Source organism: Amblyraja radiata, chromosome 19 (genome assembly GCF_010909765.2).
Source record: "Amblyraja radiata isolate CabotCenter1 chromosome 19, sAmbRad1.1.pri, whole genome shotgun sequence".
Classification (NCBI taxonomy): Eukaryota; Metazoa; Chordata; class Chondrichthyes; order Rajiformes; family Rajidae; genus Amblyraja; species Amblyraja radiata.
In genome coordinates, this window is record NC_045974.1 from 25435486 (window position 1) to 25461341 (window position 25856).

At 41.9% G+C, this 25856-nt stretch overlaps 1 protein-coding gene across 5 annotated transcripts in view; it reads right to left on the bottom strand.

Annotated features, from left to right (window-relative positions):
• The window catches only part of usp15 (ubiquitin specific peptidase 15), a 90499-nt gene that overhangs the window by 14033 nt on the left and 50610 nt on the right, over positions 1-25856 (bottom strand). For 3 of the 5 annotated variants that reach the window (XM_033038108.1, XM_033038106.1, XM_033038110.1), the window contains 9 exons: positions 24561-24734; positions 21100-21258; positions 17349-17573; positions 14952-15035; positions 14767-14861; positions 10800-10991; positions 9736-9851; positions 3331-3612; positions 308-378 (listed from right to left, as the gene is read on the bottom strand). In XM_033038108.1, coding sequence (XP_032893999.1) covers positions 308-378; positions 3331-3612; positions 9736-9851; positions 10800-10991; positions 14767-14861; positions 14952-15035; positions 17349-17573; positions 21100-21258; positions 24561-24734 — 1398 coding nt within the window. The remainder of the gene's footprint in view (positions 1-307; positions 379-3330; positions 3613-9735; positions 9852-10799; positions 10992-14766; positions 14862-14951; positions 15036-17348; positions 17574-21099; positions 21259-24560; positions 24735-25856) is intronic. The other 2 variants (XM_033038107.1, XM_033038109.1) reach the window with 1 other exon arrangement.

Sequence of the window (25856 nt, forward strand, 5' to 3'; positions counted from 1 at the left end):
TAAACATGGCAGTGTGAGACAACCAGATATATACATGTAGTTATATTCAGAAAAAGTTCAAACTTTAGAAATCTATTATGTAAAAGAAGCTGCTTTGGACATTACTTGTGCATTGTATTCCCTCGTCACAACACTAAAAAGTTGTGTTTTTACAATATGGTTTGTATCTACTTTGTGAATCCTTAAGCATTTAAACAACTGTACAGGCATTTTTAATGTTTTGCCCAAGTTGAATTTTTGTTTTACACTATACCATCAAGCACCATTACAGCCATTTATTCTTAGTACAGACATGGTACGCATTTACCTCTGCTGCATTGTCATCAAACCATCGCTTTTTTACTTCAGGATCCCAGTCTAATGCCAGATATGTTCGCTCTGAGGATAAAAGCAGGTAGAGTAAATTCCAAAAATGAACTTCTGTACAAAAAACGTAGAATGTCACTGACAGTGATTTCTTAAATGAAGCAGTTAAGGTGACATAACAAAAGTGCAAACCATTAGAAAACAATGACTCGCTCGGTAAAAAAATCCAGCTGAATGGAGATCAGATGTTCTCTAGATAGACACAAAGAGCTGGAATAACTCAGCAGGTCAGGCAACAGATGACCAAGGGAGGGTAGAGCCCATAATGGCCCGTTGTTCACTGGGGAAGAGGTGATAATGAATGGATACAGGGATGCAAACAGTGGAACTGGCAGGATGACTAGGGTGCGGGGGGGATGCAGAGGTTACTTGAAATTAGATAAATCAATGTTCATACTGCTGGGTTGTAAGCTGCTCATGCGAAATATGAGGTGCTGTTCCTCCAATTGCATTTCGCCTCGCTCTGACATTGGAGGAGGCCCAGGACAGAAAGGTCAGTGTGGTAATGGTAATGGGAAGTGGAATTAAAATGTTTGGCAACCGGGAGATCATGGCTCTCGAGTTGGAATCCCAGGTTAAGGTTACTAATCTGGTCAACGTTGCTGTGTAGGTACGCAACTCAGTTTCTTAAAATGAGGTAGAAACCATTTAAGGTTTCTACATCCTGACAGCTATCTGTTGACACATTCCAGTATAAGTGATCGAAGTGGCGAGTTTTGCAGGTTTGCGGTCGGCTGTGATCATCAATAGTTCAACAGACTGACCACATCACGGCTGAGGTATGGCATATCAGAAGCTTTCTGTCATCTTATTGAAGAGAATTTTAAAACACACAAAGGTTGGGTAAGGCAATCAAGGCTATACTTCAGTTAAGGGCATCAAATACAACGGCCACTGGGAACAGTAAAAACGGAGATTCATGTGATCTTTTATATCAAATTTTTTTTTTGGTGTTTATTTACACCATTAACCGTAACAGATTTCACACAGGCACTCCAGCATTCCTCTTCCTCAGAATGTTTCAACAACAGCTATAAATCATACATCTCCAGACAGACACAGCTAAAGCTTTCTTCTAAATCAACCCCCTTGACAGTAAACAGATGTCCCATTACCTATTGACCTCATTCTCCCATCCTTTTACAATTTTAATTATTTCACACATCCAGGAGCAATAGAGCCCTGAAGCAACATATGGGAGAAAGGTGGAGGCGCAAACAAAGAACAAGCAGCTAAATTCAATCAGCAAGAAAGGAGTGGAAATTAATATTGGCAAGATGAGAAATCCCTTCCACATGGTGCCCAGCTGAACGTGTGCAGGGGAGTGCGTGTTGGTGCCATTTCCATGAAGCAGAGTCCAGTGGTCAATTGGCTTTAACCCTATTGCAATTGTACCATGACCTGGCTCTGAAAAGCCTGGGTGATAGTCGGTGGGCAATACAGACCCCATGTTAACAATAGTCACACACATGGGCAACTTCCAGTCCTCAATATGAAGTTCAGCACCTGGAATGTCAGGACCACTTGCAATGACAGAGCATAGAACATTTGCCACTATCAAAGCCAGGGACACAAACTGCCCTGAGTGAGTTAATGGACAGGAGGTGGTCAGCTTAAAGAAAAAGTATGCCTTGTTCTGGAATGATGGAGTAGTATTCTGGTGCTATAATAAACAAGTTACAGGCACGGCCTGTGTTAAGTTTGCTGATTTCCAGGACATGTCATTGACACGTCTCAAAAAGGCAGCCAGCATCATCGTGGACCCACACCACCCTAGCCGCACTCTCATTTCACTCTTGCCATTGGGAAGAAGGTATAGGAATCTGAAAATTGTAATGTCCCAGTTCAGGAGCAGCTTCTTCTCAACAACCAACAGGCTATTGAACAATACACACTCCAACTAAACTCTGTACTACAAAATGCCTTGACCTTTTCTTTTGTACTACACTGGGCTTTGTTATATATTGAACAGTTGATTATATTATCTATTGAGTAGTGTTTACAACCCTGTTGTGCTGCTGCAAGTAAGAATTTAATTGTTCCGTTTTGATACATTTGACAATAAAACACTCTTTATCTTCCCTTGACTCTTGAGAGTCTCTTGACTAAGAAACTAAATGTGAAGATTCAACATATTAACAGAATGTAATGAAACCTCTATAGAAACTGGCTGTGATGCCATTTGTAGTTTAACACAGATACCAAAATATTAAAAACAGATATTCGACCAAGAACACTGGAAGACTGAAGTGCGGGTAGAATTACAAGTGTCCTTGACAATTTCAATAGGGAGGAAATGTGAAAAAATATTTAAATAAGGACTGTCTAAACACAAATAATGTAAACATAAGGGTGGCACAGTGGCAGATCTGCTGCCTTACCGTGCCAAAGACCAGAGTTTGATCCTGACTATGGGTGCTATCTGTATGGAGTTTGTACATTGTCCCTATGACAGCGCGGGTTTTCTCCGGGTGCTCTAGTTTCCTTCCATACTCCAAAGACATACAGGTTTGAAGGTTAATTAGCTTAGGTAAAATTGTAAATTGTCCCTAGTGTGTAGGATAGTGTTAGTGTATGGTGTGATCCCTCGTCGGCGAGGACTCGGTGGGTCGGTCTGTTTCCGTGTTGTATCTCTAAAGTCTAAATCTGCCTGCAAAGTATACTATGTTGTAAATCCTGTTACAAACATAGTGCCTATGCCACAACAGGGCTCACTAATGGAATGGAAGAGAAGGTTGAGATGCTCCCTGACCTACAGCACACCAATCACTGGCAAAGAGTGTCTTTTTAAGCAATAGACTGGTAAGCAAAAGTATTTTGGTCGCCGTGCAGGATTGAAGTCATCTTCTGGGTGACAATATGCATGTGACCTGCTGGTTCAATGGTATTTTATTGTCACATGTAATTCCTTTTTGCATACAGTTACTGAACAGTGGCCTGACACTTCTGACCTGCATCACATACCATCGAGCCGGATTTGCCTGCTTTCTTCAAATCGTATTTGCCTATCGTCCTTGACATAATTGATGTCCGGATTACCCAAATTATTGAACTGGAATGTAAAGAGCTGTTTCTTTTGTCCATGGCATAGCTGCCCTTTATAAGGATCATCAGTGCCGATGCCGTTTTCAGAGTCCTCGTTGTCTCCCCCAACAGACTCCTCCGACTGGCTGTTCTCATTTTCAGACGGAAGTTCTTGATCTTGACTTGACTCGTCATCTTGTTCATCCGTCTCCATTTCACCTGCTCAGAGAAAGAATCCACGGGAAAAATAAAAATCATTGCAGTCACAACGCCACTGATGCTTTGGAGGTGCGTGCCTTGCCACCTCTCACTGTAAATGAGTTTAAACTTATTACACAGACTTTAGACTTTTAGTGAGCAACAGGCACTTCAGGCCACAAAGTTGGCGCTGACTAGCGATCACCCCATACACTAGCACAAATCTATACACTAGCACAATCCTATACACTAGGGACAATTTACAAATTTTACTGAAGCCAATTAACCTATAAACCTGTGGAGGAAAGAACTGCAGATGTTGGTTTAGACCCTAGATAGACACACAGCGCTAGAGTAACTCAGTCGGTCAGGCAGCATCACTGGAGAAAAAGGATGTCTGACAATTCGGTCGAGAATTCTTCTTCAACAGTCTGAAGAAGGATTCCGACCTGAAATGTCACTCATCCTTTTTCTCCAGAGATGCTGCCTGACCCACTGAGTTACTCTAGCACTTTGTGTCTAACTTACAAACCAATACGTCTTTGGAGTGTAGGAGGAAACTGGAACACCCGGAGAAAACCCACGTGGTCACAGGACGAACTCCGTACAGACAGCACCCATAGTCAGGATCGTACCACTACGCCGCTGTGCTGCCCTTGACAGAGTTCTTAACCAATATTAGAAAGAAAGGAAGGACCCTATTTTGCATGGTAAGAATTTTAAAATACTAGAGATAAAATACTGTAAAATCTATATATATCATAGGGAATGGAACGAGGATGGTAAAAATGTATAGTCTGCTAAGAATTCAGAAGCAGCACCTCACTTGGCCGGCTGGAACATGCCACACTATTCCAATTAACTTCCATTTTCTTGCTTCACAGTTAGTTCCACGAAAGCTTATCCTTAATTTAATTACGCCCGATCAGACTAAATTGCTTTGCTAATTGCCCTTAGTCATAAGAGCAGGGCAGTGCAAGGTTACCGATGCCAACATAATCCTCCAAAGGCAAATCGTATACATTCATCTAGCAATGAGGACAAAATTACTCTGACAAAAATAAATGTTCTGTACTCGGCTGGAAGTAACTGAGTAAATGCATTTGACTTAAGTGGTACCAAAGAAATTTGCAGAAGGTAGTTGATGAAAGATCCATTGTTCATTGGGATTTTGTTTGTCCGGCCAAAAAAATAATAATTTCAGATAAAAAAAATAAATAAGAGCTCCGTTTAAAACTCTTAAAATGAAAGACAAACATAATTTTTCAATATACAAATAGATTAAGTATTGGATGTTGAAGACAAGAGGGAGAGATGTCTTATAAATGTTACCAAGTCAACTTGAGTAGGACATTGAAGTAACTACAGTGTGAAAAGCATGAACATCGTATGTTTGGTCTACTACTTTTATTACTGTATATGGAATTAACTTTGGCAGCATTGGGATTCTGCATTAATAAAGGTGTCAGGCGTTATGGGGAGAAGGCTGGAGAATGTTGTGAGGGAAAGATAGATCAGCCATGATTAAAGTGGAGTAGACTTGATGAGCTAAATGGCCTAATTCTGCTCCTATAACATGAACATGAGCATGGAAACATTTTGATAGTCCACTATTTAACGCAGGTGAAACGTTGGATTAAAAGCTAATAGAGGTCGCTCAACAAAATGAAATTTCATGTTCATGCCCTAAAATGCTGGCTTCCCAGAAGAGCGAAATAGATTACCCAGTTTCACATAGTTAAGGAAACCAAACTAGGGCTTGAACATAATCTTTACCTTCACTCCCTCATCTATGCCACAGAAACCCTGAAGGTAAGGAGGTAACAGAAGTATAACAAAATTCAATTAAAAGGATACACTGAATAACATAAAGGAGAAGGGTAATAAATTTCTCTAAATTAATGTAAACTATAGTGATGTGGACCTCAGTAGATCAGTCTAGTCCTCATCCATAACACCATACTGCCTCATTTATGTAAGGAAAATTGGACAAAAACATTGGACTAACAGTAAAATCATACAGCACATTTGATTTAAAACATAGTAGAAATCTGATTATTGACAATAAATCATGCAACTCTTTCCTCCAGCGTATCCACTCTGTGATCCAGGCACCCAATTCTACTTCAAATACCCCAATAATTTTCTTTGCCATGGCCATCTTGGCAGATTGTTATTTGATTAACATTTCATTCTTTCAATGGGGAATTTGACACCTTCTCAAAAGATTAACTCTGTATGATTTATATTCCTGCTGTCCTCCTGAATTTTAGCAATGCTTGTGTGAACTTTGCATCCAATTAGTTCCCAACATTTGTACATCCTTGCTTGAAATTCATTTGTGGGGCATCACGGTGGCGCAGCGGTAGAGTTGCCGACTTACAGCATCAGAGACCCGGATTTAATCCTGACTGTGGGTGCTGTCTGTACGGAGTTTGTATGTTCTCCGTGACTGCGTGAGTTTTCTCCAGGTGCTCCGGTTTTTCCCCCACACTTCAAAGATGTACAGGTTTGTAGGTTAATTGGCTTTGGTAAAATTGTAAATTGTCCCTAGCGTGTAGGATAGTGCTAGCGTACGGGGTGATCATTGATTGGTACGGACTCAGTGGGCCGTAGGGCCTGTTTCCGTGCTGTATCTGTGTCTCTAAAAGAAACAGCCAGATATGGGAACCCAGGTTTAATTTTCTTATGCACAAACCAGGAGAGACACTGCCCTTAACACAGCCTTGGCTAAGATCATGTAGCTCAGTGCAACTCAATTATGAAACTTGGGTCTCTTAAACTCGTATGTATATCGTTTATGGTGTAATTCTCAAAACGGTATTGTTTGGTCAAAGCATTTAAAAATCTTAATGAAGCTCTGTAGCTTGTCTTTGTACTGTATTTGTTCATTTATAAATTGCTTCTCCAAATTATGCTAATTTAGATTAATCTACTGTTTCCCACAGATTATAACCTATCTACAACAGTTATCATTAGTAATAACATTTAATTTGCAGTCTGCCTAAGTAGCCGATTCATTTTATCATATTTCTGCAAATGAGCGCAGCTGCTATACAATATTAAAAAGGTACAACGGAAATGTTCGTTTTGTTGAATTTTGATCACACTTTTTCAACAAGTAGCTATTTTAGTATCAAAATCTAATTATCCCATGAAAGGATGCTAAACCCAGTCATTTATATTCATTAAAAAGCAGAAAAAACAATATTGATTTTTCAGGGTTTCCACACAGCCCTCCCTTGTCAAACTTTCTTCCAAACTCATAGAATGAATAATCATTAAAAAGAGGCCTATTATTCCTGTGCCAACTCATTGCCAGATCTATCCAATTAGTTCCACTCTCTTGTTCCTTCACAGAACAGAGAGGGAAAAAAAAAAATAATTTGTCATTTGATATTTTCACCCATTTTAAATTAAGAACTTCATGTGAAGGGAGAATTTGAAAGAAGTTAGATTTTCTTTTGTAAAACATAGGTTGTTAGGACAGAATGCTCTAATCAAACAGAATGCCAACATTGTCCAAAATGGAAATAAATAAGTGAACAAAGGAATCTGCAGAGAAAGGGTAGTATTTGCAATCTTGAGAGCCAATATGAACATTGCACTGAAGTGTTTGTAATTCAAAGATGCAAAGAATTAACATCTTTATTCATTGAAGGAAAAAGTGTGAAATAGATTTGCATCTGAAAAAAACGAATGTAACAAGACTGTGTAGGCACAACTCTATAATGATGAAAAATGGGATGATGCTGCTCTACAGTTTCAGTATAAACTTTAGTCTTTCACCAGAGACTTATAAAAGAAAATTCAACTCAGCTTACCTACAACTATGAAAATGACAAAGCTATCTGTTTAAAATGAGTTCGGGAATGTCAATTATTTATGTTTCTGAGTTATACCGTGCCCTCCATAATGTTTGGGACAAAGACCCATCATTTAATTATTTTCCTCTGTTCTCCACAATTTGAGATTTGTAATAGAAAAAAATCACATGTGGTTAAAGTGCACATTGTCAGATTTTAATAAAGGCCATTTTTTATACATTTTTGTTTCACTATGTAGAAATTACAGCAGTGTTTATACAAAGTCTCCCCATTTCAGGGCACCATAATGTTTGGGACACAGCAATGTCATGTAGATGAAAGTAGTCATGTTTATTATTTTGTTGCATATAACTGAAGTCTGCGATTCATGGACATCACCAGTTGCTGGGTGTCTTCTCTGGTGATGCTCTGTCAGGCCTGTATTGCAGCCATCTTTAGCATATGCTTGTTTTGGGGGCTAGTCCCCTTCAGTTTTCTCTTCAGCATATAAAAGGCATGCTCAATTGGGTTCAGATCGGGTGATTGACTTGGCCACTCAAGAATTGACCATTTGTTAGCTTTGAAAAACTCCTTTGTTGCTTTAGCAATACGTTTGGAATTGTTGTCTTGCTGTAGAATGAACCGCCGGCCAATGAGTTTTGAGGCATTTGTTTGAACTTGAGCTGATCGGAGTTGATAAATGAGTCAGTACCTTTAACAGCAGCTACTACCATCAGCAATGAAGATAAGTGAGTCAGTACCTTCAGCAGCCATACATGCCCAGGCCATAACACCCCCACCACCGTGTTTCACATATGAGGTGGTATGCTTTGGATCTTGGGCAGTTCCTTCTCTCCTCCATACTTTGCTCTTGCCATCACTCCAATGTAAGTTAATCTTCGTCTCATCTGTCCACGAGACATTTTTCCAGATCTGTGGTAGCTCATTTAAGTGCTTCTTGGCAAACTGTAACCAGGCCATCCTATTTTTACAGCGAACTAGTGGTTTGCATCTTGCAGTGTAGCCTCTGTTTTAATGTTCATGAAGCCTTGTGCGGACAGTGGTCATTGACAAATCCACACCTGACTCCTGAAGAGTGTTTCTGATCTGTCGGATCGATGTTTGTTTTTTCCCCTTTATTATAGAGAGAATTCTTCTGTCATCAGCTATGGAGGTCTTCCTTGGCCTGCCAGTCCCTTTGTGATTAGTAAGCGCACCATTGTTCTCTTTCTTGTTAATGATGTTCCAAACAGTTGATTTTGGAAAGCCTAAGGTTTGGCTGATGTCTCTAACAGTTTTATTCTTGTTTCTCAGTCTCATAATGGCTTCTTTGACTTTCATTGGTGCAACTTTGGTCCTCATGTTGATAAACAGCAATAAAAGTTTCCAATGGTGATGGAAAGACTGGAGGAAAGACTAGATGCTGAGAGCTCTCTTATACCTGCATTAAGGAGGCAATTAAACACACCTGAGCAATTACAAACGCCTGTGAAGCCATATGTCCCAAACATTATGGTGCCCTGAAATGGGGGGGACTATGTATAAACACAGCTGTAATTTTTACATGGTGAAACCAAAATGCATAAAAAATACCCTTTAATAAAATCTGACAATGTGCACTTTAACCACATGTGATTTCTTTAATTACAAATCTCAAATTGTGGAGTAAAGGCAAATAAATAAATGATGGGTCTTTGTCCCAAACATTATGGAGGACACTGTATGTATTTCACTTGCCTCCAGATCTAATCAGTCTAAATAATCAGTCAAGTTACACTGCGTGACATAGGTAGAAACAGAACTGCATTAAATATGGATACATACAATTTGTAAGAATTTATAGACTTGAAATTTTGAAATATACCAAGGCAGGAATTGTAAACTATTGTCCATTAGATGTTTTGCCAATGAAAGAGCTGGTAGAGCTGCTGCCACACAACGCCAGAGAGCCTGGTTCGATCCCAACCTCAGGTGCTGTCTGTGTGGAGTCTAAACGTTCTCCCTGTGACCATATGGGTTTCCTCAGTGTGCTCCAGTTTCCTCCGCACCCCAAAGATGTGCATGTTTGCAGGTTAACTGGCCTCTGTAAATTGCCCCTAGTTGTAGGGAATGGATGCAAAATGAAATAACAGAACTCGTTTGTACGGGTGATAGATGGTCAGTGTGGACTCGGTGGATGAAGGGGCAGTTTCCATGCTGTATCTTTCAATCAATAAACAATTACTACTTAGGCATTAACAAGCATTCCTGTTGGTAGAGGAATGGAAAAATGTTAAAAGAACAGCCATAAACTCTTGTTAGGATTTATGGCATTACCAAGTTAGAAACACACAGGTCTTACTTGGAGATCCCTCCTCATGGACACCATTTTGTCCATTCCCATTGATACCAAGGTCTTTGACAAAATGAAGACTTCCTTCCTCATCTTCATTTTCATTGTAGGTTCTAACATATCGGCTAAAATGAAAAGGAATAGAAAAAGGAAAAATATCTCAGAAAATTAAATTTCCTAATGATTACATTGTGAGGTGACAAAGGAAATGGCAAGGAGAAGAGCAGCCTGGCTGTGGGAGAATGAGGTGGCAAGAACCAGGATAAAAGGTATCAGTCATGTATACACTAAAATGGCTTATGGCAAAAGAGTGGAACAGTGATACAGCTGGTAGAGCCGCTGCCTTACAGCCACAGAATCCCAGGTTCGATCCTGACCTCGTGCTGTCTGTGTGGAGTATGCATGTTCTCCCTGTGACCGTGTAGGTTTCCTGTGGGTGCTTCGGTTTCCTCTCGCATCTCAAAGACTTGTGGGTTTGTAGGTTAATTGGCATCTGTAAAATCGCCCGATATATAGGGAGTGGATGAGTAAGCGGGTAACCTCGAAATAGCGTGTGAACAGGCGATCAATGGTCCGTGGGCTGAAGGGCCTTATTCCATGCTCTATCTCTAAAACCTAGTGGCTCGGATTGTAAATCAGACACTGCTTGTAAAAAAACACCACTTTGTACAAAATGTGTAGGAAAGAACTGCAGATGCTAGTTTAAATCGAAGGTAGACACAAAATGCTGGAGTAACTCAGCGGGACAAGCAGCATCTCTGGATAGAAGGAATGGGTGACGTTTCGGGTCGAGACCCTTCTTCCGTCTGAAGTGTCGACCCGAAACGTCACCCATTCCTTCTCTCCAGAGATGCTGCTTGTCCCGCTGAGTTACTCCAGCATTTTGTGTCTACCGCTTTGAGCAAACTTGTTTGGCTGTGGGATGGGGGATGCAACACCACAGCAGCTGCTGTAACATAGATGGCAGTGCACATGTGCTGACTACAACCAAAATGAAGTGGATCTTTTATCAGGATGTAAGGCGGATTAGAATAAGTTTTTGGAAGGAAGAGAATAAACAGGCAGCTACATACCACATTTTCATGAGCAATAGGTTGTAAAGCTTCTCCTCTGTTATGCTTCTCGGCACAGATATCATGAACGGTTGGCCAAACAGGCAAGTGTTGCTGTGATGGCCATAGCTGGGCTGCCGATACTTCTCCCGCAGATACACTGGAATCACAACCATGTCCGTGTCATCCGTCCTACTGCCCGTCACTTCAAAACTGCAACCACAAAATACTTTATTTCACTACATTCTGCATTATCTTTCGACAGAAATCAGTTGGCGCCTTATTTCATGAAAATATTAATCTTCATGTGTGGGAGGGGTAGAACGGATATGGCTCACATACTCAATCAAGGCATACGGCAAACAGTTTGGTGCATGACACAGCTGTGCAATTTTAAATTACTGACAAGGTCTCAGAACAATAAAGTGCTTAATTATTCAAGTGCTATAAACATCCTAATACAGTCACTTGAAAGGTGAGAAATCATTATGGTAAATAGCTGCCCTTTCAACTTGAACATTTTAATGAAGCATGAACAAGAACCAATCTAATTAAGTCTCCACGGACCTATACATAATTTTTAATTTCATCATGATTTTTCTTAAAGTGCACCAATATTATCCAATGGGATCCCACCACTAGCCACATTTTCCCTTTCCACAGAGACTGTTCCCTCCGTAATTCCCTTGTTAACTCGTCACTTCCCACCAAAACACCCCCTCTCCAGGTATTCTCCCCTGCAACACCTGTCCCTATACCTCCTCCCTTGAATCTGTCCAAGGACCCCGACAGTTCTTTCAGGTGAGGCAGAGGTTCACTTGCACCTCCTGCAACCTCATCTACTGCATCCGCTGTTCCAGGTGTGGACTCCTACATATCTGCGAGCCCCCCCCCCCGATCATTTCGCTGAACAACTCCGCTCCCCCTTCCATATTGACCTTTCTGTCCTGGGCCTCCACCACTGTCAGAGTGAGGCCCAACGTAAATTGGAGGAACAGCACCTCATATTTTGCTTGGGCAGCCTACAACCCAGCAGTAAGAATATTGATTTCTCTAACTTCACGTAATCCTTCCTTTCCCTCTATCTCCATCCCTCCCCAACCCTAGTTCTCTGACTATTTTCACTGTCCTTTTGATTAATTTTACTGATTGTATGCCTACTTGTTACCTTCCCCTCAGCTAACAATGTACCGTTCTACATTTCCTTATCATTGTCTGCTTTGATCTGTCAATTTCACACCTTACCTGCCCATATCTTCAGACTCCTTCTCCCCTGACTCAGTCTGAAGCAGGGTCTCGACCTGAAACGTCACCCATTCCTTCTCTCCAGAGATGCTGCCTGCCCCGCTGAATTACTCCACCGTTTTGTGTCTATCTCCAATATTATCTTAGATTGGTATACTAAAATGGCAATGTATTATTCAGAATTTTGTCAACATTGAACCAAAATTAAGTACAATTCTTCAGATATGCTGCATTTTGGTGGTTGCTGCCCTTTGATGGAAAGTTACCATCAAACATAGAACAGTACAGCACAGCAACAGGCCCTTCGGCCCACAATATCTGTGTCAAACATGATGCCAAACTCTTATCTGCACATAATCCATATCCCTCCATTCCTAGTGTATCCATGTGTCTATCCAAAAGCCTCTGAAATGCCACTCCTACCTGCCTACAACATTATCCCTGCCTGCGCATTCCAGGCACCCACCACCCTCTGTGTAAAAAAAAAACACTTGCCTTGCAGATCTTTAAACTTTCCCCTTCTCACTTAATGTTATACCCTCTAGACTGTCACATTTACACCCTGAGAAAAAGGGTGGAAATGTACCCTATCTAAGCCTTTTCATAACTCTATACACTTCTATCAGGTCTCCCTTCAAACTCATGCTTTCCAGAGAAAACAATCCGTCTGTCCAACCCCTCATTGTAACCAAACTAGACATAATTATGGTAAACATCCTTTGCGACCTTTCCAAAGCCTCCCAACAAATTAAGTAATCCTTCATTCTTTTTAGTTTGGATCTAGTCGTGGTGCAATATCTAGTCATATGCAGTAGTTACTCACTATTGTGGGTAAAGTGACAAACAGACATTAAAGTATGCTATTATGGTTTGAATTTTTCCTTTCGCATTTCTAGTTCAGTTCAGCGATGTTTTTCTGTCATCACTGAGCAAAATTGGCAATTAAAAATTTCAGGCAAACTTGATTTCTGAAATAAATTGCAAGCAAGATAGTAACAGGTTGAAGGTGAGGGGGGAAAGTTTTAATTGAATCTAGAGGGCAATATGTATTTTCTACTCAAAGGGTATATGGAACGATCTGCCGGAAGAGATTGTTGAGGCAGGTATTCTCGCAATGTTTAAAAAACATGTGGACAAATATATGGATAGGATAGGTTTGGAGGGATATGGGCTAAATGCATGCAGGTGCGACTGGTGCAGATCAGGCATGTTGGTCAGCTTGGGCAAGTTGGGTTGAAGGGCCTGTTTCCATGCTGTATGACTGACTATCATCTGCAGATTCAGAAATACCCACATTTTTACAAATTTGTCTTTGCTTGTAATCTACCCATTGTTAAATCTATAAACAAATGCAATTATTCAGTAGTCAATGTACCATATAAGTATTCAATCTCAAAGGATTGAGTTCCTCAATATATATTTAATCAGTGCAATTTTAGAAAATTATACAAGGCTGGATAAAATATGTTGTTTTTTTAGAAAGATATAAATTTGAATTTATCTAGTTAAAACCCATGAGCAAATTGCTTCAGAAGCAGTTAATTAGTAAACTACACATGAACTTCTGAAGTCTTGCCAGAGTTCATCTGGTGGTGACAGACTCCTTGACGTCTCTCATCTCCAATGCACTCTTGGCTAATCTCCTTTGATAAATGCGAGGCCAACAAAACTCTCCAACTCAAGGCAAGCCCAAGTCTCCTGTGTTTGATGACTTACACCCACTTGAGATAGATGAGGTAAAGTTTTCACTCTTAGAGTGTTGTAACTCTTTGTCGAAGGATGGTAGAAGCAGAATCTGAATATTTTTTAGGCAAGTGGACAAAATCTTGATTAAAAAAGGGGATTGAAGGTACCATAGATGGAAATGTAAAGTTGAGGTTACAATCATTATCTTATGAAATGTTAGAGCAGCATTGTGACCCATTCCTAATCCTAATTCATATTTATATCGAAATGAAAGTTATTGTGAATAGATGAGATTTAAATGCAATTTTTTTGGGCCATTTTCCATTGTACTACAGTAATAGCCAGGTGTCTTTTAGACAGGTGTCTTTTAAGTGCAGGGTAGTGCTAACTGTTCAACAAAGCATTATTGTTTTGCCACTGCTATTACATGTAAAAGGGTGGAATGAGGGAATGATTGGAAAGATGCCTCCCACGGGAGAGCAGCAAATAGTATTATTTCAGTATATCATAGAGCTTTGGGGTGGTGCTAAGGGTTGAATTATTTACATCAAGTCAAAGGTACCAGAGAGATCCGCTTCTCAGCAGAAAAACAAAAACAGATCTCAATCAATTAGAAAATCAGCTCCTCCAAATCAATTTGGTAGTCCAATTATCAACTCATTCTCATATATTCACACTGTAAAGCAGTTTTATGATGTTAAATTTACATCTACAGCGATAGAGTTGTCGCCTTACAGTGACTGAGATCTGGGTTCGATATTGACTATGGGTGCTGTCTGTACGGAGTTTGAACGTTCTCCATGTGACTCTGTGGGTATTCTCTGGGTTCTCTGGTTTCCTCCAAGACTCCAAAGATGTGCAAGTTTGCAGGTTAATTGGCTTCGGTAAAATTGTAAATTGTCCCTTGTGTGTAGGATACTGTGGGCCGAAGGGCCTATTTCTGTGCTGTATATCTAAAGTCTAAATGGAAAATATTGACCTGTTAATCCCTTTGTCTGCTGTTTATATTCAATGATAATTAAATACTATAAAAAAGGCAAGTTGTTCCACTACTCACACAAAAATGTCATCTCTTTCCATAATGCTACTCAGGTTTTCATCCATAGAAAAGATTCGATGAAACCGGTGATTGTATATATCGGTGACAACCATCTGAATATGAAGCACAAAATTGTTTCAATGGATATGCCAAAAGGTAAAAGAAAATCAATTATTCAGAATTGGAATAACTGCAACTCTTACCTTGTCTGCAGGGGCATGTGAAAGAGTAGACAACGCTGCACACAGATCGGAAATTATGCCGATTTTGGGAACAACTATTTTATACTGGAATGAAACAGAAGGTTCAGTTCAACATTTGTTTTTCATCTTTCGGGGAAAATTATCTTTTGAAATGCTTACATGCAGATATTTTAGTGCAATCGTTCTGTAAACCAAGTTTCATTCTTCCACAGAACCTGTCTACCCTCAACTCAAATTGGAGCAAAATTTGTTGTTGACTGTTTTATCCATTATGGATGCACTCCTCCCTCTGCGTGGCCACTTCAGGCACCCCATAACACCCATTCATCTACTTTATTATTTTTTTTGCCTCTGAGCGAAGTCTTGTATGGTCATGGGATCATTCTACTATTAAGACACTGTGACGCAGTCAAACTGTCTGTTCCACACCGATGGCAGTATGGACCTTTTCAGATATTAGACTTTAGAGATACAGCGTGGAAGCAGGCCATTTGGACCACCGAATTTGCAGCAACCAGCGATCAACTTGTCCTGTATCATCACTATCCCACACACTAGAGCCAAGTTACAATTTTACCTAATCCAATTAACCTACAAACCTGTGATGGGAGAAAACCCACGCTATCACAGGGAGAATGCACAAACTCCGTACAAACAGTCAAACTTGGGCTCTGCCGCTGGAAGGCAGCAGCTCTATGTGAACCACTGTGCCGCCCCAGGTCCATGATCACTACAACTTGGTCCAGTATCTTTGGCTTCTCATCTGTGTAACCCTTGCTTCAACTTCCTCCAGCTGTGATAAAAGGCCATCACATCCAAATCATAACTGTTCCTCACTAGATATTCTGTCTGGCCATTGAATGTCAGAAAATGCTGGAAACACTCAAGCAACAGCTAAGGAATGAGAAACAAAGTTAAAGTTTCAGGTTGGAGAAACTGTGTGAAACATTTTAGTTGTTTCTCTTTCCATAAATGCTGTATTTCCATATTCCAAAGAAGTTCCTTGCTACTCCATTATTCTCCTTATGACCTTCCCCCTGGTTTAAACTCTCCAAAGCTGGAAATGCCTGATCCTGCAATTTTGCTACTTAACGCCACAGGCAGGGATAAACAATAAAACAAATTAAAACAATACAATCTATTTTGGCATGAGAAAAGAAAGTTATACTGCCCCATACGAATTGGTCACCAGCAGTATTTTTTTCACACTTTTGAGTTAGTTAAAGACCCAACAGTTTTCTCTTTTATAACTAACTATTCTGGCACCCTTCTGTGCTCATCGGTCTTGCATCTAGTTTAGTAGCCAGAAAGTGGGATTAGATTTCTCCAAAATGTTGAAATTTGAGGTGTCTTCTGATGACTGAGACAAGTTGACAAATTAATTACAGTATGCGAGGAGCCGCGATATTAAAGGTAGCTTAGAATTATTGTAGCCGCCAATCTTTTCAGACGTTCCTTTGAGTGAACACATTATATTTAAAAATAGAACATTTAAACTGTCAAAAAAATGGAGATATTACAAATTGTATCGCTCTCTAATTGGCATCATGGCATCTCTCCCCCCCCCCCCCCCCTCTGCAGCTTGCTTCAGTATCAGACCTCAGTGCACAAACAGCACCCCACCACACTGCAATCACTTCCCAATTCCTCTCCCTTTACTTCAGCCTTTCTCACCAAGGATGAGTTTTTATCTCTGCTCTCCAAACTCAGTCACTTACCCTTGTATTTCCTACCCCAACGCTATTTCCCTTAGTCATTCTCCGACCAGGATGACTTGCTTCACCTACAGTTTTGAGGTGGCTGGTGAGGTCCATGTGGAATCGGCAGATCCTGCTGTAGGTGGGGCGGGTGGTGCTTAAAGGGGTGCGTGGGAATACTGTACGCTAGAGGTGTCCAAACGCCTTCCCAAACACTCTTCCGTTGAGTGATTACAATCCAGGGATCCCCATAAATTGGGGCGGATGTTGCAGTTTTGCAACAAAAAAAAAATCATAGAGGGCAGCACAGTGGCGCAGCGGTAGAGTTCCTGCCTTACATCGCCAGAGACCCGGGTTCGATTCTGACTATGTGTGCCATCTGTGTGAAGTTTCACGTTCTTCCTGTGACCGCCTGGGTGTTCTCTGGGGTCTCCTATTTCTTCCCACATTCCAAAATGTCTTTTTATTACTAGCTCGGGGAAGGTTTTTTTTTCTTTTTCTTCCTAATTTCTCTTGTTCTGGTATGGCTTGGTAAAAGGCCTCAGAAACTTAAAATAAATATGTAAATGTAATAATCTATTGAATATATTACTCAGCTAGATGCCCATTGTTCTACGTATAAAATTGGCAATCAAACCATTGCTAAAAACTGCCAGAACTTGCATGTTTCAACTATTACATTAAACAATGCCCCTCGTACCTGCATAGGTTTGGTGAGTGGATCATTTCCAACAAGGAAAACCTCCAAAGTGCGCTCTTTTTTCAAGGGTAAAGGAAGTGTTAAATAGCAAAATGGGTCAAATGTCACAGAAATCTTTGCACATTCGGGACAAACGAGTGTAGATTTAAAAAGACCGTGAAAAATATCAACAATGATAGAGTCATTTCGTTTCCTGTGGTGTTCCCAGGCCTCCTTTGCAACCACCTAGGAAAGGGGGAAAAAAAGATTGAGATAGGTATCAGAGCACAAAACAACAGATCCAATTAATCACCTATCAATCTCTTATTATGTATCGCCCCTGCGTTCATTGGCGGCTACATTTAGTGCCTTTATAGCAGTGGGGTAAAAACTGTTTTTAAGTCTGTTTGTCCTTGTCCTTGTAGATCTGTACCGTCTGCCTGACGGTAACAGTTCAAACAGGGAGTGTCCGGGGTGGGAAATGTCCTTTATAATACTCTGGGATTTTTTGATGCAGCGGGAACTGTGTAAGTCCTCCAAGGTAAGGAGAGGGCAGCCGACAATCCTCTGGGCGTTGTCAATGGCCCTCTGGAGCGCTTTCCTCTGAGCCGCTGTGCAGCTGGTGTACCATACGCATACACAGTATGTTAGGATGCTCTCAATGGAGCACCGATAAAAGGACAGCAGCAGTCTCTGAGTGATGTTATTCCTCCTGAGCACCCTCAGGAAGTGCAGTCTCTGCTGGACCTTTTTCAGCAGCGCAGAGGTGTTCACGCTCCACGTCAGGTCCTCCTCAATATGGATTCCCAGGAAGCAGAAATCCGCCACCCTCTCCACACAGTCCCCTCCGATAATTAATGGTACCATGTCCGTTTTATTCTTCCTGAAGTCTATTATTATCTCCTTGGTCTTTAAGGTGTTGAGGAGCAGGTTATTTTCTCCACACCACACTGTCAGCTGCTCCACCTCATCCCGGTAGGCGTACTCGTCCCCCCCGGAGATGAGTCCCACCACCGTAGTGTCATCCGCAAATTTGACAATGGTGTTGCTGTGGTGGGCGGGGGTGCAGTCATGTGTGTAGATGGTGTAGAGCAGGGGGCTCAGCACGCAGCCCTGTGGAGAGCCGGTACTGAGGCTGAGGGCCGTGGATGTGTGATGGCCCACTCTGACTCTCTGGCTGCGACCCGACAGGAAGCTGTTTATCCACATGCAGGTGGAGTGTGGAAGTCCCAAGTCCCCCAGTTTGTCCACCAGTTTGTGGGGAAGGATGGTATTAAAGGCAGAGCTGTAGTCCACAAAGAGCATCCGCACGTAGCTCCCCCGCTGCTCCAGGTGGGACAGTGCAGCATGGAGAGCTGTGGCTACAGCGTCCTCTGTAGATCTCTTCGCTCTGTACGCAAACTGGTGGGGGTCAAAGCTTCGGGGCAGGAGTGATGTGATGTGACCCCGGACCAGTTTTTCAAAACATTTCATCACCACTGGTGTGAGTGCGACTGGCCGGTAGTCGTTGAGGCTGGAAATGTGGGGTTTTTTGGGCAAGGGGACTATGGTTGCGGACTTCAGACAGGGTGGAACAGTGGACTGGGCCAGAGACTGGTTGAAAATCCTCGTACAGACTCCAGCCAGCTGGTCAGCGCAGTCCTTCAGCACGCGTCCAGAGACGCCATCGGGTCCAGTAGCCTTCCTTGGATTGATGGCCCGCAGCGTGCGCCTCACCTCATGCTCCTCTATCTTGAGGGTTTGGCTGCTGTGGACCATGTGGTGTGATGTGGCTGTCTCGGGTGGCTCCACTTCAAAGCGAGCAAAGAAGAGGTTCAGCTCCTCTGCCAACGAGGCGTCACCTTCAGCAGCTCCAAGGTTGGTCTTGTAGTTGGTGAGATACTGGATCCCCTGCCACACCTGCCTGCTGTTGTTGCTGTCCAGGTTTATGCCTACTTTACAAGTTACCACCACTTTAAGAATAAGATTTGAACTAAAATGTTTATGCCTGAATTTAAAAAAAAAGAATAGCATTGTATTAAAAGCACAACAAAAGGCTACTGGACAATCAGGTAAATGATAGTGCTTTCTCTTCTCACAAGCCATTTCATCCAAGCCTTGTGTGAATAGCCTTTACATCTCATGATGATACAGCTTCTCCTTCGGTCTTTTGTGCAGTGAGATTTTCTTAAAATGACCCCACTGTGCTCTATGTTCCATATGCATCTGAGCCATTATACAATTTCTATTCCCTACATTTCAGTGGTCATAGTCATTCAACAAATATAGTCATAAATACTGGACAGTAAGAAATTTTGCATCCTACTGGAATCATGATTACTACAATGATATACTAAGATATCGGAAATAAACACTGTTGTTACATGAGAATGCATGCAATTAACCTTTCGGCACTTGTGAATAGAAACTGATGAACTACGCTAGTAGGATCATTTGGGGATGGAGGAGATTGAACAATTACCATATTTCACAGCAACGAAGACGTTATTTTTTACCCAAAAATAAGGCACGGTAATTAACATGCGTCTTGGAGGCCGAAGGTTAGGTTGTTAGCTAAGAAAGATAGACTTGGCTATCCCTCAGTACAGCAACATCAAGAACGATGTTGCTATACTGAGGGATAGCCAAGTCTATCCCTCATTGCTGGAAGCTGATGGGAAGCGGCTGTAAAGTGGGATGCGGCTGTAAAAGGGCAGCGCCGCTGGGGGCGGGAAGTGTTCCTTTCACAGCGTGTGGGGAGTCTGGCCCGGGTCGGCGCAAGTTGGCTGGTCCGCCAGGGGTAAAGTTGCGGGGAGGACAGGAGCATTGAGAAGGAGGGGGTCGGGGATCATGCCAACAACTCACTCACTCATCGCTGCCACGGCGCTTCGGGCGCGGAGCCACCGCATTGTAGCCAGGGAGGGAAGTAGCTCGGGTGGCTGTGAGCAGCCGCCAGGACCGGACAGCGGAACTGGCCGCCACCTCAGCGCCTTCTGCCGGCCGGCCAGCCAGCCACGGTATCCTTTGGCACAGATGCAACCGGTGGAGGTGGTGGTTTTGCGGGTAGCTACTGGGCGGAATGCTGGCTGCTCCATTCTGGGCTCACTCTCTCTCTCTCTCTCTACTAGTCCCAGGGCAGGCGACCTGGGAGCTATAGCCAGTCCCGGGCAGGCGGCCTGGGCGTTACAGCCAGTCCTGGGGCTCGCAGGCGACCTGGGAACCAAAGATCATGGAGCTCCGCTCTATGGTCTTTGCTGGAACTGCAGCTAGTCCCGGGGACGCGAGGATCTGGGAACTGAAGCCAGTCCCAGGGATGCGAGGATCAGGGAATTGAAGCCGACTCCTGGACTAAACCAAACCCTTGATCCTGTCCCGCCATCCGTTTCTCAAAATTTAACAACTTACATTGGGGTGCGTCTTCGACACGGGTGCGTCTTAATTGCCCGGAGATACTGTAATATCTATACTTTTATATTTTTCACAGTTTATTTAATCTCCTACCTGCGAGAAGGCAGAATTACATAGAGCTATTGCTGATTCTTGCCGGAAACTTACCATTTAGGGTCGCTTAGTCAATAGAGAGCCATTTTGCTGACATACGTTTTGAGTCTGTTGATGAAAAGCTCTCGCTGTGGGATCAGAGGCTAATGAGTTGGCTTTGATGTTCTAAGTCTGTGGAGCTCTGAGCACCAATTTTAGCAATGCAGCGAATGGGGAAAGGAGAACATTGCATCTTGAAATTACTTCATCAAAACAGTTCCTTACTAAAATATGAATATGGATTTGTTTGTACCTCATCAGGTCTTCCTTCTGCATCTGTCAGCTGAATATATGGCTTTTTTCTAATCCTATTCAAATCTTCATGTAAACCATCGAGGAGAAAGGCAAGCAATTCTTGAGAATCCTGTTGCTGGTAGCCCGAAAATTGAGGAGCAAAGCGACCCACTTGAGTCTACAGCATGAAATGGAAAACAGATGTTATACAGCAAATTAATGGCTGAAGTGCAAAGAATGACACAAACATAATTTGCAAGCATTTGGCAGAGGACGGACATTAAATCAAAGCCTATGGGTTATAGTATAAGTTTATTTCACTGAACTGCAGTACTTCACAGGCACCTTTGGCTCACCGAGTCCACGCCAACCAACGATCCCCGTGCACTAGCACTATCCTACAGGCTGTGGGCAATTTACATTTTTTTTTACCAAAGCCAAATTAACCTACAAACCTGCACGTCTTTGCAGTGTGGGAGGAAACCGGAGCACCTGGGGAAAACCCACATGGTCACGAGTAGAACGTACAAATTCTGTACAGACATCACCCAGTCAGGATTGAACCCTGGTCTCTGGCACTGTGAGGCAGAAACTCTACTGCTGCTGCCCTAAAAAATTTTCATAGGTCAGTTCATCTATTGCATCTGTGATAATTTGAGTAGTTTTCTTTTCCTTTCATAAAACTCTTTCTATTATTTAGGCTATTGTATCATAATGATAAATAATTGACCAACAAACCACGTGTTACCATTTTGTGTTCCAACAACTCAGTACATGTACTGCAAAGCTAGACTGACCTGGTCTTATACCAACTTAGGCTCAGAATATGACACCAACTTAGGCTCAGATGCAACTGTTCACCCACAAATAAAAAAGGAGCTTCCTGGATGTTCAAGAAGTTTGAACAAGGAAATAAATTGTGGCTTTGGGTTAATCTGGTCACTATAACCATATAACAATTACAGCATGGAAACAGGCCATCTCAACCCTTCTAGTCCGTGCCGAACACGTATTCTCCCCTAGTCCCATATACCTGCGCTCAGACCATAACCCTCCATTCCTTTCCCGTCCATATAACTATCCAATTTATTTTTAAATGATAAAAACGAACCTGCCTCCACCACCTTCACTGGAAGCTCATTCCACACAGCCACCACTCTCTGAGTAAGGAAGTCCCCCCTCATGTTACCCCTAAACCTCTGTCCCTTAATTCTCAAGTCATGTCCCCTTGTTTGAATCTTCCCTACTCTCAGTGGGAAAAGCTTATCCACGTCAACTCTGTCTATCCCTCTCATCATTTTAAAGACCTCTATCAAGTCCCCCCTTAACCTTCTGCGCTCCAAAGAATAAAGCCCTAACTTGTTCAACCTTTCTCTGTAACTTAGTTGCTGAAACCCAGGCACCATTCTAGTAAATCTCCTCTGTACTCTCTCTATTTTGTTGACATCCTTCCTATAATTAGGCGACCAAAATTGCACACCATACTCCAGAATTGGCCTCACCAATGCCTTGTACAATTTTAACATTACATCCCAACATCTATACTCAATGCTTTGATTTATAAAGGCCAGCACACCAAAAGCTTTCTTTACCACCCTATCTACATGAGATTCCACTTTCAGGTAACTGTGCACATTCCCAGATCCCTCTGTTCACCTGCATTCTTCAATTCCCTACCATTTACCATGTACGTCCTATTTTGATTTGTCCTGCCAAGATGTAGCACCTCACACTATTGAGATTAGGAGAAATATTTTCAGAAACCTGCTTCCAGGAAAAGACATATCCACGCAAACATACAGAAGTATGGGTGCAGACTGATTAACGACAAAAATAAATATTCTTTGGAGACTCATCAAGTCCTGAAGCAACTTGTGAACATTGCAGCTGACATGTGTCCGAATCTCCACAAATACTTTCTGAACACTAAAGTTACCTGGTTAAAATCTCAGCCTGGTGCTTAAACATTTTTATCCCACGATCCACATGAACAACTAAGCTTGGATTTTTATGGGCCTGTCCCACTTAGGCGATTTTTCAGGTGTCTGTTGCCGGCAGTCGCCTGAAAAACCGGCAACTGGAACGACGACTGTCAAGAGTGGAACACACACACAAACACATCGCAAAGGCGGGGGCCAGGGCAAGCGGGGGGGAGCGCTGTCTAAAATTCACACGGTGCAAAGCCAATGTGAAACAGACACACACACAGAGATGAGCAGGAAGGTTGGAGCTGTAATTAAGATGGCTAAAGCATATGGTAAGTCCTTTAAAGGGGGCGGGGGGAGAAGGAGGAAGAAGGATGGAGGAGTGGAGACAACTATTAAGAAGCCAGACACCATTTAAAAAGCCAGAGATACATGGCTGTGAAGTTCTGCGGCATTTAACATTACCGGTGGGTTATCCTTGTTTCTGAAAACTACTGCTTAAGTTTTTTTTCCCCAATGAGCCAATGAAATTCACCGGTCAGCACCGGCTACAACCTACGAGAACCTTCGACCTCCTGGCAACTCACTAGGACCTCCTGGCGACCCATCTACGGCTCGAGAATTCTCGCTCCTCTCCATGGCGTCTTCATTCTAGTCACCGCTAATTTTTCAACATGTTGAAAAATTCTTGGCGACCATAATGAGGCCGCGACTAGTTCCCAGAATGTGGGAACTCCTCACGACTATGAAGGCGACTCCCCGGCAACCACCCACGAACATGTGACGACTGCAAAGTCTCCTGCAGTCGCCTAAAAAGTCACCTAAGTGGGACAGGCCTATATGTGTCCAACACTTTTGGTGAATACCATGTTCCAACCTGGTTAATTTTGAATGTCCTAATCTTACAACATTCAAGAATTTCTCACCTGTGAAAACATCTTGACACCTAACCCCATTATACACGTTAAGATTTGCTGCATTTTGATAAGATCCTCCCTCATTCTTTTGAACTCCGAAGAAAATATATCTAATTTGTTTCATTGCTTATGATAGGGTAATGCTCGCATCTCGAATTTTAGCCTAGTGAATTTGGACTCAATAGTCCAATTCCACTATCTCTTCACCTAAATAAGCAGACCAAAATTATGCAAGGACCACCAGATGTAGCTTCACTAGTATCCCAAACTCCAATATATATCAATATTGCCATCATTGACCATTTGTAATTTCAAAACAAAGCTTTGATCTATTTTGCCAGAGAACCTTGGTTAGACACTATATAATATGATATTGAGACCTAATCATTTTTTTTAAACTTCAAATTTAACATGCAAATTTATCCTTTTATTTCCAAGTTGCAGAATTGTTAATTTAGGTTTTCTCAACAACTAGGACAACCATGACAGCCAGGATGAAAAGGAATGTCGCATACACTTTATTTGGGTCAATGAATAAACAAAAAGCTTAAATCAACTTAAAATAAACCACACTAAACTTGCTGCATGAAACTCCGTCAATTTGAAGTTAACTTTAGACTGGTATATTTTATACATACCTTAAATGCTCTTGGTGTAACATAGCTATATTTGCCTGACCACATCTGTTTGATGAGGTCTGCATAGGCGTTAGCTATCTCTCCTTTCATTCCCAGTAGGTTGTCATGATTTAATTCACCCACATATTCATCAGACAGGAAATATTCTGTCAGTGGAGGGGTATTACTTAGACACTTAAAGAAAGCAAAGAAACATACATAGTAAGATACAGAATAATCACATGGTATTATTAACTAGTTCTTGCAAATTCTATAAGATGGACTATTGTAAGAGCTATAGTTGATGAAACGGTTTTGGGGAATGCATGGGACTGCATGTTAAAGAAGAGTTTAGATCATGGAGATACGAGATATTGCAGATGCTGGAATTTTGAGCAAAGCACAAAATGCTGGTGTAACTCAGCAGATCACGCAGCGGGTTCAGTCAGTCTGTAGAAGGGTTCCACCATGAAACCTTGCGTATCCATGTAACCTGAGATGCCGCCTGACCTGCTGCGTTACTCCAGCACTGTGTGTCTACCACATGAGATGCTGCCTGACCCGTTGTGTTGCTCCAGTGCTTAAGGGTTTAAATCATGGTTCAAAGGATTTAGCTACTTGGTAAAAAATAAAATTAGCACCTGGAAGTCAGGTTGCTCCATTATGGTGCCTCTGGCAGAAAAAGTGGCTGTGAATGGATCACAACACAAACTTGAGCTGACTTTAGTTTCAATCATGGAGGGCTAAAATGCAGATAACAAATAGAGGGCCAAATGCCAATTTCATCTTGTAGTGGGAGTCAGCAAATTTTGTCTAATCTAGGCAGCATGCGCTTAATTATATTGGTAGTTCTCCAAAAGTAGAAACTGACAAACCAAACACAATGTATATAGGAAATGAAATGCACAACAAATAATTGGAGTCATTCCTGCCATATCAACCAGAGGAAATGAGAAACTAAATATTAGGAGGCAAAGTCACCCTATTGCATTTATTCATTCACTCTAATCACTGTAACATAGCTTTGTTGCTTAACAATCCAGATGGCTCAAGTAATTAAGTCTGATAGGAAATGAAAGCCTAGAAAAGCAATTTTATTTTCTGTTAATGTCTGTTTATTAGCTTTCTCTTGTGGAATTTTTGGACACAGCAACAAATATTTCAGTTTCAGTCCAACAACCAGGTTTATTAATGATCTGTACATCCTCCACGCACTTAGAACATGGACAGAAGAAATCAGTGGGCACACAAAGCTAACAACAGGAGTGAAGTACAAAATAAAATGAGAAATTATTAAGAGACAGGTCAATCAATATC